The sequence below is a fragment of the Schistocerca nitens genome, chromosome 8, assembly GCF_023898315.1.
Source record: "Schistocerca nitens isolate TAMUIC-IGC-003100 chromosome 8, iqSchNite1.1, whole genome shotgun sequence".
In the NCBI taxonomy this organism is placed as follows: domain Eukaryota; kingdom Metazoa; phylum Arthropoda; class Insecta; order Orthoptera; family Acrididae; genus Schistocerca; species Schistocerca nitens.
The window spans coordinates 510,585,362-510,597,422 of NC_064621.1; the positions used below are offsets into that span (position 1 = coordinate 510,585,362).

Below are 12,061 nucleotides of genomic sequence, written 5' to 3' on the forward strand. Positions count from 1 at the left end.
ATAAGTTAAAACGTCTTGCTTGATGCTGCAGTTTTACTGCATCATCAGCGAAAATGTAAGCAATAAACTCTTTTTCTTTAATCGTTTTGTGGTGGTGTCAGCAAGAAAAAGTTTTGCCGCGGTTTGAAAATACGTGTTAAAAATGTTGTAGGTCATTAAGAACTACAAAATTGTTAAGGCTTTCGTGGCCACTTGTTGACAAACTGCCTATTGGCTTCTGTCTCGGGTTCTTCGGCCGACGTTCATCTAAAGCCTTAAGGTAAACGGATCCTGGCTTCCCGTACTACAGCGAACGACCGTCGCAGGTAGCAAGAGGAGAACCGCACCGGAAATGACCGCGGAGAAGCCCTCGGACGTTGGCGCGCCAGGTACATATAGTCTGCGGCCGCGAGCTCGCCTCCAGTTCACCACCGGCAATGGAGGGTGAAGCTTTGACAATGCCAGCCACTCGTGCTGGCGAAACGTCAGAAAAATCATTAGATGAACGTCGGCCGAAGAACCCGAGACAGAAGCCAATAGGCAGTTTGTCATTAAGAACTCTTTTTCTGAAATACTGAGTCAAGAAAGTGTGGATCTTCGTGCGTGGGTCACACTTCAGTCCCTCCCCCCCCCCCCCCCCCCGGCGCCGCCGCCCGCTCCTCCACCCCTTCCCCCCACTTCTGATGATGATGATGATGTGTGTCCCAGGTTTGGTTTAGGAGGCGATGTGGAACATACATAAATACAACCATTTTTAGATTATGTCCTGAACTATGTGCCGTACAATAATTTTTCAGCTATATTCATTCCTATGTATGGATACTCGTTCCAAAATGTTTTGTAAATAGAGTCGACAGTAAAGTAGTGATAAATAAAAACGTCTTGGTTGATGCTGATATTTAACTACATGAACAGCGAAAATATAATAAGCGATAAACTACTTTCCTTTGATCATTTTGTATATGGGGGGGGGGGTGGTCGGGGGGGGGGGGGGGCTGGGGGAGGAGATAGCGGCATCAGTTACGAAAAGTTTCATAAGGGTTTGATATTATATATAAACTTTCTTCAAAGTTACAAATTGCTATCACTCTCAAATATCGCATGAATATATTCTGGGTAATTGGTACGCCTTAAGTTAAATTCCTCAATAAAAAGCACTCTGTATCTATCTTAATAATTGTCTTAGTAAGTTAAAAATTTTAACATTAGATTACATCTCGTAATGAGTAGTTTATGAGAGCATTTTAAGTTTTTAAATTCGGTCAATAATTATGTAAAATACTGAAAACCAAATTTTTGTTGGCCCCGGAAGCCGTTACATAGTTAAGATGCAGCCGGTATTGGACTCCGTAATAACGGTTTAGTAATATAGGTGCTGATTTAATATTGTTTCTTTTCTTTTTAATATGCGCCTTTCAGCGTAACGTTATTGTTTGCGGAACAACTGCCCTCAAAAAAATGGTTCAAATGGCTCTGAGCACTATGGGACTTAACTTCTGAGGCCATCAGTCCCCTAGAACTTAGAACTACTTAAACCTAACTAACCTAAGGACATCACACACATCCATGCCCGAGGCAGGATTCGAACCTGCGCCGGCTGAAGTGGCCGCGCGGTTCTGGCGCTGCAGTCTGGAACCGCGAGACCGCTACGGTCGCAGGTTCGAATCCTGCCTCGGGCATGGATGTGTGTGATGTCCTTAGGTTAGTTAGGTTTAACTAGTTCTAAGTTCTAGGGGACTAATGACCTCAGCAGTTGAGTCCCATAGTGCTCAGAGCCATTTGAACCATTCGAACCTGCGACCGTAGCGGTCGCGCGGTTCCAGACTGAAAATTTCGACTGATGCTAACACAAGACGGTCATAAACGTCAAACGAGAGGACTCGTTTCCGGATATAGCAATGGAATACTCGACGTCAGTTCTCTATAATACGAAAACTTCAGTTCTCGAATGCCCGACATTGACCGCCAGCAACCATACTGCAGGGATGCGCTGGAGCACCTCTGCCTCTTCCCGTCCCCGAAATGTGTTTTAATAAAATTCAAAAGTAAAGTGCAGCACCTAGGAAGCTCTTTCCCTTGGAAAGTCGACGTTTTCTGCACAATCACACGGATTCGCTATTTTGTGCAAAAGAGCGTACGTCTGAAAAGAAGCAACTTGATGTCGAGCAGTGTTGAATTTTTGTAAATGTAAGGTTAGACCAACCGTACGTATTTCCGCTAGTTTATACTTTTTTGCTGTATAGAAGTACTGTGATGATGGTAATTGACAGGAACCGGTAGAGGTAATAAAGAACATACACACAGTTGTGTGTCACGCATTTAATAAAATATCCAACAGTTTCACTTTCCTGATTTTGCCTTCGAGATACATTTTTCATCCGTTTCAGAAGGACAGTTCTTTGCAGTTCATTTCGAACAACAGAACAGCATTTATGGAAATGTGCTGTTGCAGCGCATTCCCTTCACAACAAAAGACGAGCGGCCTGAGGAAAAGGGGGCGCCAGAGGGCAACTTCTCCCCGCATCCACGTCCCTCACAGCTCCTCTCCCCTCCTCCCCCTTCCCGCCGCTACAGGGGACTTGCGTGGGGCGAATGGTTTAACCTTAATTTTCCCGTTCATTAGCGCGGTAATTGGCGACTTTCGGCAGAAAGCTAAGACGCGGTGCTGCATTACTGCGAGGAAATGGAGTCCATCTCCCGGCGGCTCCTTGAGGAAATGAGATGCAGAGTGGCGCCCGCGCCCCGTACGGAGCGCCTCAGGTGACTACTGCCGCAGCGATTGTGGCCTGCGGCCAGGGAGGAGCGAAAGGTCTGGCGAATGCCGGACGAGGTGGCTTGGCCCGAGAGGCTCTTGTGACGTTGACGGAAAACTGTTACTGTTGACAGCTGTTCGCTTACGTCCACCAGTAGGGTTTCTAACAACCTCCGTTGTTAAATACCTACCTTTCAGCTGTCCTTCATAACAAGCACACCAGAAAACAGTCTTTCCTAAAGGCGCTTGAGTAACACCTTAAGCCTCTATTCAATTTATTCTTTATAGTGCGACCGGTGTCATTCAAAAACCATTTTCCAGCACCTGGCGTACGCACGTCGTGGATACGGGTATATTCGACGTGAAGAGGATGTTTGAGAATTGAAGTAAATACACAAGCAATACCTACAGATTTTTGTTAACAGCGAGAGTTGCATACATACATAAAAAGTAAAATGTCAGTATAGTATTTAAAAATACTGTTGAGTAATGCAGAGGTAGATGCACTGAGAGTCATATACAGGCAACTATTCCAGGCATACGCAAAACAAAACGGCAAAGAGACATGAGCAACCGTTAGCGTAACACATCGCTAATCTGTCCACCCCCGGTAGCTGAGTGGTCAGCGCGACAGAATGTCAATCCTAAGGGCCCGGGTTCGATTCCCGGCTGGGTAGGAGATTTTCTCCACTCAGGGACTGGGTGTTGTGTTGTCCTAATCATCATCATCATCATTTCATCTCCATCGACGTGCAAGTCGCCGAAGTGGCGTCAAATCGAAAGACTTGCACCCGGCGAACGTTATACCCGACGGGAGGCCCTAGTCACACAACACTTATTATTTATCGCTAATCTGTAAATGTTGTAGGTTTAGCTTTAATCAGTTGGCCTAACGAGCAGTATTACCTTTGTAAGAAGATATCACGAAAATATTCAACATATTTTTTGTTTTTTAGTTTTGCTTAAAGAACCGAATTCCATTTTGAATAAAAAAACTCAAACTGAAAAACAAATAAATAAATTGGAAATTTTCTGATATATTGTTAGAAAGGTAATACTAGTCATGAGGGTCAATTGATTAGAGGTAAATCTACAGTATTTAAACGTCAGCGATGTTTCTATGCTAACAGTTGTCTACTCCTTGGATAGTCACATGTAGTTGACAGACCATGCACGACTAACCATTATTTATAAATTTTGCAGTTCTGATATTGTATTTTTATGTACATATGTAACTCTTGCGGTTAACAAAAATCTGTAGATATTGCTTAATGCTTTACTATAACTTTCAAACAGCCTTTTCGCCTGAAATTTTCCCGTATCCATGAAGTGAGCTGAATAATGGTCGGTCGTTCTTTGACCGAAATCAGTCGCACAATAAAGAATAAACTGCATAGCCCTTTAAGGTGTTGCATGACATCATTCCTATAAAAAAGTTGAACGAAGGGATTCAAAGCATTGTTCTCAAGTTAGGATTTTACGCTTCTGTGTGCCAACCAAAGTCATTACTATACGGGGCACAGCATTTTACTCCTCGAATAACTGAGGTCAGCTAATTCTACTTATTTCACTGTGCAGAATTTCGCAGTTTTACAGAAGATGCGAATTTGCAACACCAGATGCAAGCCGTAGTGCAAAAGTTTGTTTTGTACTGCTGCGCTACAGCGAAAGCACGCCACGTAGGGCTATCGGATGACGCAGCCCCTGCGGGGAAGGCAACCGTCAGGTACACGCCAGCACGAGCCGGCGCACTCACTGACCTCGTGGCGCCAACAGAGCCTTTGTTGTGCCAACACCTCCCCCCCCTCCCCCTCCCACCAACACCTCCGCCTCCCTCTACCCCGCACTCTCTGCCTTGTTTATGGTCTCCGTATCGGAAGAGCACAACCGCAACACTGGTTTATCAGCTGCGCGGCGCTGGGACTGCTCATTTAGTATTTTCCGTCTGCTATGGAGTAACACAAAGTCCGGGCACAGTCAGCGACCAGCGGCAGCAGCGACACGTCCACCCAACCACAGTGCCTACCATGTGTTTCTCGTTTACAGCTTAAAAATGTGCAACGAGCGACTGCCGATAATAGCCGAACATGTTTCGAAAAGGTGCGTACAGTTATATTTCTACATTTTTTTTTATTTTGATGTGATTTCCCCTGGTATCGCCGGACCCAAATGAGACAGCGTCTTATCGCCTATCATTAAACTACACCCGCTTCTCAAATCTGCAGAGTAATAATGTTTTAGAAGTTTTTTTGACACAAACAATTTCTTTTTCGGCATTCGAAATTTCGAAGTTTGAAGATATTTACTTCTACAAATTTACAAATAAAAAAAGGAAAGTATAGATAAAAACCAGATGGAAGGCCAGAAAGATTTCTGTGTGTGCTTTGCGACTAACAGCATGAAAAGAATAGAAGGAAGGTTGAGATTTAACATCCCAACGGAACAGAAGCTAGCGTAGAGGAAGGGATGGAGAAGGAAAGCTACAGAGCCCTCCACAAAAGCGCCATAGCGGTATTAGTCTTAAGCGAATAGATGGGACAACGTAAATCGTGGTGACCGGACGGAGATTTGGCTTCCGAAATGAGAGTCGAGGGTCATAATAACTTTGCCAGCTTACACTGTATGGGACAAGAAACAGTTGTCTTCATGAAAAAGACGTACTGTGACGCCCATGATAGATTAATCCTATCGCATATTGTGCTCCAGAAAACAGCCGTTCCACTGCAAATATCATGTTACAAATTCAGCTGAAATTTCTTCAGTCTGATTAAACTTCCATTTCCAGTTACCGAAAAATAAAGCAAACCTTAGAGTTAACGTCCATTAAACGTTGAGGTCACTAAATGTGGATTTGTTTAATCTACTTCTTGCGTAACATCGCCATTCGTTGCTGGAACGCTACTCGATATATTTTAATCCAACATTGTGCTAGCAAATAAATACTGGTGTCTTCCAAAAAGCTGGTCATGGCACAGTGTGGAATCCGACAGGCCCCAGCGCTGTACGCCACGTGGCTGCAGAATATCAACGCTACGTGTAGAGCCTTCGTGACAGAGGGCTAATAAGCTTACACATCACCGTTGCTCGGCTACGCACCAATCAAACCATTCATAAGACTACTTTGAAGAATTAGTAGCAACTTGGAGTTGGGAGTACTACTGTACAAATACCGTGTGTTGATGCTGGCCTCAGCTACATATCGCAATTTGACGAAGGACTTCGCTGCTTTAAGCTAAGTAGCGCAATCGCTGCGATAAGAGAAATCTTTGCGCGTAAACAGTCTTGTTTTCTGCGCAGAATTAAGATGTACGTCCGGGAAAAGAGGGCACGGCACTTATTATGGTTAAAATTGGAAGACAAGAAACTATTTTACTACTGTTTATTCACGAGGCGTGAGAAATTTGCACTGCAGAGATTAGCATGAAGCTAACATTCTTGCCGTGGTCTGTTATCGATTACAGAACTCACAACGAATTCAAATGTGAACGTGTGTTCTATTAAAACCATACATGTATTGACATGATCTTCTCTCATAATGTAATTATTTTATTATACCTGTCAACCAATGAACCAGGCAGTTATGTTTCACCACAGTTTCTTGCTCTACTCGGTTTCTGTTTTGTACACCATTCCAATTGCTTGACGTTTGCCATTTTTAATGAAATTCTACATCTGCCACCGTTAGGCCAAACGCATATGTTTCATAACATTGAACCGGCGGTATGTCACAAATGCAATTCTACAAATAAGAATGATACAGTTTTTGAGCTCTTTCGTTAACGTGCGACTCATGACATGTGCACGGACAATGTGAAATTAAGTGTTGTCATGTAGAATAAACTGTCTTGACCGAAAGCAAAGACGGTGCAGATTTACGTCAATGACAAGCCATTGTGCTAAAACTTTGGTCATTGATGTGTATTACCAGCGTGGAACATATCAGTTAGATAGCGCTGGGAAGGAACCATACTTAACATACTGTGCTTGTTCACTCCTGAAGTATTTTCAGACAACCTGCGACGAACCTGATGTTTGAAGGTTTCCCAGTGAAGAGAATGTCCTGTCACCTATCCTCTACGCATTCGGATTATCTTTGATGCTGCTTACGATAAACTGCCCGACTGCTTCCCAGTTATTGCCAACGCTAGTCGATGACTGCCTCGTGGGTGTACATGCATATCTATTTATTTCTCGAGACGCAAGGCACAGGAAGAAGAAGTAGTGCGAAACTCAGTACGCATGCGCCACAGATAACGTATCTGGCACGGAAGTGCGGCAGTCACAGGTGAAGCAACGCGGCTTAATTGGACGTGCACTACAGATGAAACTGGACGATCGCCTGGCATAAGCAGAGAGCGCTCGGTAGACGATAGAAGCCTGAATGAGAATAAGAGCCGGGAGAAATTTGCTAAAACTTGTAGCAGACGTACAAGAACTCAAAAAATAATTCTTTTCAGGGGAATGATGAAATATGAAAAAAATTTATTTTAGGGCTCCGCCATGAGCATGATACATTTCTTCTTATTCACTGTTTCCCACGCACATTTCGATGCTGTTAAACCATTCTCAGTCGCTGTCTCTTCATTTTTCTGTAAAAGATAAATATTGTTTGATAAACAAATACGTTCATTTCAAGTATGATAACCAATTTCGCCAACAGTTCTTACGAATCACATGCCTTAGCGTCACGTTCAATGATTCGTGTTGTTCTATGCTTTATTTATAACAGGTATAAATATAGTTTGTAACCTTTACTTTGACATACTTTCTGCGGAACGAAGAGTTCGTCCAATAGCGGGGATACTTATATTTTCACTGTTTGTACTATAGTAATTTACTTAATACTTTTGCTAATCTGTTCGATAATTATATTTCTCTTAAGGCATTGATTTTTATAACGTTTTTCCAGATTCACGGCGATGTATTGTAATTTTTAAAACATATTACCTGAATTGGAATGTTTAATATATCTGAGAGTGAGAATACATTGTTTATTAGTTTTGCAACTTACGTTTGATGCTGTCTGTGGTAGTTTTAGCGCCATGACTTAAACAATGAATGCAAAACACCTCTCGAAATACCCGCCAAGAACACAAAAAACAAGATGGCGGAACAGATGGGTAGGTAGCACTCGTAAATATTGCAGCAGGCATTGTTTTGCAAACAGCAAACGTAAACAAAAGTACGTTGAAGTAATAGAAAATTTTTCTCACACTCGTGAATACTAAAAATTCCAACTCAAGACTTACGCTTTCAGTCGTAAGAAGGCACGCTTTCGTAAAAACTGGAAAAACACGATCATAAATGAATTTCGAACAGAAGTAAACATAATTACAAAACCAATTTCATACAAGTAGCAATTAAATCACAGACATTAATTTAAATAACTCAAATTATTCTATTTTCAGATTTAGGCTAAGTCTTCGTTTTGCAGAAAGCAGGCCCTGTGCGAGAGTATCACACATTATAAGTTTTAGATGACAAAATGTATTAAAATGTCACCCATAATAAGGATGGCAACAGTAACATCTGCAACACAGTGTTTTGTAAAAAGGGTAAGTGAAGTTGATGATTGTAACCCCAACAGTCGGTATTCCTTTTATTTAGAAAAGCAATAATGGAGGCGGCATAGCGATTGCTCATGGCCGGATAATTTTATTATATCACAGCTAGATCGAATTCGACACATTTTTGTCATCTTCTTGGCTACAAGAACATGGCAAAACTTGTCTGGCCGTATGTATTAATGGAAACATTGTACAAATGATATTGCAGTATAGTAAAATAATTAGTGTTTTTATGGAAATCACTGGAAATATAAAAGTGGTTGGTCTGGCGCTTATTTGAATCGCTGTTCCCATAAATGCTTAAACATGAGGAAATTGTAGTTTGACCATGGCGAAATCCTGAAAAATGTTTTCGTTTAAGTAAATACAAACAAAAGTAGTGAGTTTTTTAGGGAAAAAACGCAAGAGATATTCTATGAACTGACTAGATAAAAACCTCGGCCCGGTTAATTAGAGTGAGTAGCAGACAGTTTTCACCGATTCAGTGACCACCGGAATAAAAGCAAGGCCCGTGGCACGTAAAACCTGATTCGTGACGTTTGCAAAAGCGCGTAATGATTTAGTTGTTAGGGAACGAGCGAGAGTAATGTGGTAGCTGTACCGTTTCTCGCAAAAGAAATCCAGGTCGTCATTTGATCGAATCGCTCGACATATTATGTCCTCATTCCATTACAAGCTCCACAGAAATTTGCGATTTGTCCCACGACGTTATCTCTCGTCGTTCTTCTATAGTAAGCAAATCTACATGTCTGCGTTTTCCGGTATCATTTGCCCTTCTCTATTCCATTTGCGAATAGTACGGCGGAAGAAAGAATGTTGGTAGTCCTCTGTAAGGAAGTATTGGTCGCGTGAGGTTTTTGAAAGTTACATTGGGTCATTCTTTACAGTAAACAATACTGTGAGACGCACTTCCTCCTATGATAAAACTCGATCGTAAGAATATACGTTCATTGATTTTTTAATACTTCTTCTACATTTAGCATTTTCACCGTTTAAGTTTTAGGAGAATTACATTGGACATCAAATTGCTATTGGTAAAAATGACATTTTTGTTACACAAAAAGTTTTGATTGGACCGTAACTGATTGTATATCAGCTCACCAAATTTGTTAAAGAATCTGTCAACTTGTTCCTTTCTAGACCTGCTGCACGCTGCAGATTCGTGGATACAGCTGTCCTCAGCCTTTATTCTTCACGTCTTTTCATAAGATCATTGCAAAAGCCTTTATCTACTGTCATTTCTATGTTATGGAATCGGTGCTTTATGTTCAGCAGCATTTTTGCAGTAGATTTAAAAACTTAACTTTACTCAAAGGTAAGCTGGCGATCTAAATAGTTAACACGAACGAAGAGTATTGTTTCCTGTTCATTACTTAGTGTTCTCGAAAAATAAAATTATTATTTCTTAAAACAGGTTTCACGGTCACCTGTTTGTTTACCAGTAAAGTCTATCACTTAGATACTTCTTGCAACTGAGTATTTGTCACTCGCTCGCCCTGATTGCCGTTCCAAGATGTCTGACTTACTCTACGGCTTCCTTCACGTTATTTTTACCCCATTTTCGTTCTGACTTCTCCATCTTTGTCTGTTAAAGAACAAACCATAAAAATTTAAGCTTTTATGCTATCCTTTTTGTCCGATATAACCCGAAACTGCTTTTTCCGACACAACCCGAACGTACCGTTGCGAGTAGTTTAACATTCCCAACGTTATTACTTGAGCTAGACACTGTTGCAGCCTGCAACATAGAGAATAATGTAAGTTGTTCGAATGGCTCTGAGCACTATGGGACTTAACATCTGAGGTCATCAGTCCCCTAGAACTTAGAACCACTTAAACCTAACTAACGTAAGGACATCACACACATCCATGCCCGAGGCAGGATTCGAACCTGCGACCGTAGCAGTCGCGCGGTTCCGGACTGAAGCGCCTAGAACCGCTCGGCCTCCGCGGCCGGCAATGTAAGTTGTATCTATAAAGATATAATCAAATATAATATTACTTACTTGCAAATAAAACATAGAACAGCGAAATTCATTGTTGTTTTGATTCAAAATCGCTTGAGTGGTCTTGTTTCTCCATAATTCACGCTGCGATAGGTGCTGTCACCAGCGCTAAAGTTTAGAAACAGTTGTCCGATACTGCCAGTGTCTGATACTGCCCGACCTTTCCCTGAAAGCCATCTGCTCAGTTAGGGAGAAGAAGGCTCATTACACCGTCGAGAATTCGAAGATTAAGACCTGCTACATTTCCGTTTAGCATCTCTGAGTAAGCAGGACTTAACGACTTGGGCCTCGGGGCAGATTAAGAGGCTAGAATCGCCATTAATGCAGGCCTCCGGAAAAGAAGCCACAATGGTGTCAGGTAAATGAAAACCAAACGTCCCGGCGATTGTCCCCGGAAACCACGGCGCCAGAAATAGCGGCGGTCCGCTAATGCTGAGGAGGAAGTTAATCAGGCAGGCGCCGTGGCCCGGAAATGAGCAGCCGGCCACCGCAGCTGGCCTGCCTGCTTGGCCTGGCCTCCACCCCACGGTGCGTAATGAGGCGAGGCGGCCAAATGAAGCGGTCGCCGCCCTGATTGGGCAATCGCTCTTGATTTGATTTAGGGAAACGTCTTCCTCGCTAGGACACTCATATTACGCCTCTCGCGCCCTGATGGCGCTGCGGTCTCCTCCCAGAGGTTCGACACGCACGTGTACAAATGAGATGCACAGATTAGATCCTGTGGGCTGGCGGTGGCTATTACCTCACTCACTTCCGTCAAGTCATTTACGCAGAAGACCTGTCTACAACGCTGTTACGGGGACCTAATCGTCTATGAACTCCTCGCCCAAACCCTAGAGGCCCAAGGAATGTCGATCGCCCGCCTTCATCTTCTGCCACACGACGTCATACTGATGCGATATGGAGGAATATGAGATTAGCACATCGCTCTCCCGCCCGTTTTGCCGATTTCCAGATACTGCTCAATCCTCAGTTGGCTTCACAAGGCTGAGTGCACCCCTATCAGTCCTCGTGCCAAGGAAAAGTCCTTGGCAGTACCGGGGAGTGAGCCCTGATCCTCCACATGGAAGCGATCTACGCTAACCACTCAGCTACGGAGGCGGAGCTTTTTCAACTACACTAGTATAAACGTAAAAATAAATGCATTCATTTTGGAATTATTTATTTAGCGTGTGGCTAATACACACAACAGATACACACAGATGTATACCTACAGGATGTTACGAAACTCTCTATGCAGACTCTGAGGAAATGGCGACCAACATAGTTGTCTGTTGTCATGCCTTCTTGCTTAGGCCACCAAACGCTTGAACAATACTCTAGAATTAGCCATCCTAGCGTCATCCGCGTGACTCCTTTTACAGCTGACGTTATGATATAGCACAAACTATAGAAGTCAGGCTCAGACTAAATAGAATCTTAAGATTGTAAGAAAAAGCAGCAGTATTTTGGGCTGTGACATCTGTATGTACAGGCTGGACAAAATAAATCTGGACCGGAAGATACGTTATTTTGCAACTGGGGCAGATTATTTAGGTTGGGCTGGCTATCTTAAGGTGAAGGATATATTTTCCAGGCCAATTTTTAAGTTTTTCCTTCCGTATAAAGAAAAGTAAAAGAAACTGGAGAAACAAATGAATACAAGAAGGAAGGAGGAGAATCTGTGAGAAGGGACAAATAACTAAAACAAAAACACAGCGATAATGGAATGAAAGAAAAAGAGATTAGAAATGAGAGAACAAATAGAGAGTTTCTTT

General features: G+C 42.6%; 1 protein-coding gene across 4 annotated transcripts in view; it reads left to right on the forward strand.

The window, feature by feature from the left end:
- Positions 1-12,061, forward strand: part of LOC126198762 (transcription factor Sox-5-like) — a 1,065,309-nt gene that overhangs the window by 763,812 nt on the left and 289,436 nt on the right. The window contains exon 1 of one of the 4 annotated variants that reach the window (XM_049935321.1): positions 4,685-4,831. The exons of the other annotated variants lie outside the window; for them this stretch is intronic. Coding sequence (XP_049791278.1) covers positions 4,785-4,831 — 47 coding nt within the window. The 5' untranslated portion in view covers positions 4,685-4,784. Of the gene's footprint in view, positions 1-4,684; positions 4,832-12,061 lie in introns of those variants that run through there. 4 annotated transcript variants of the gene reach the window in all.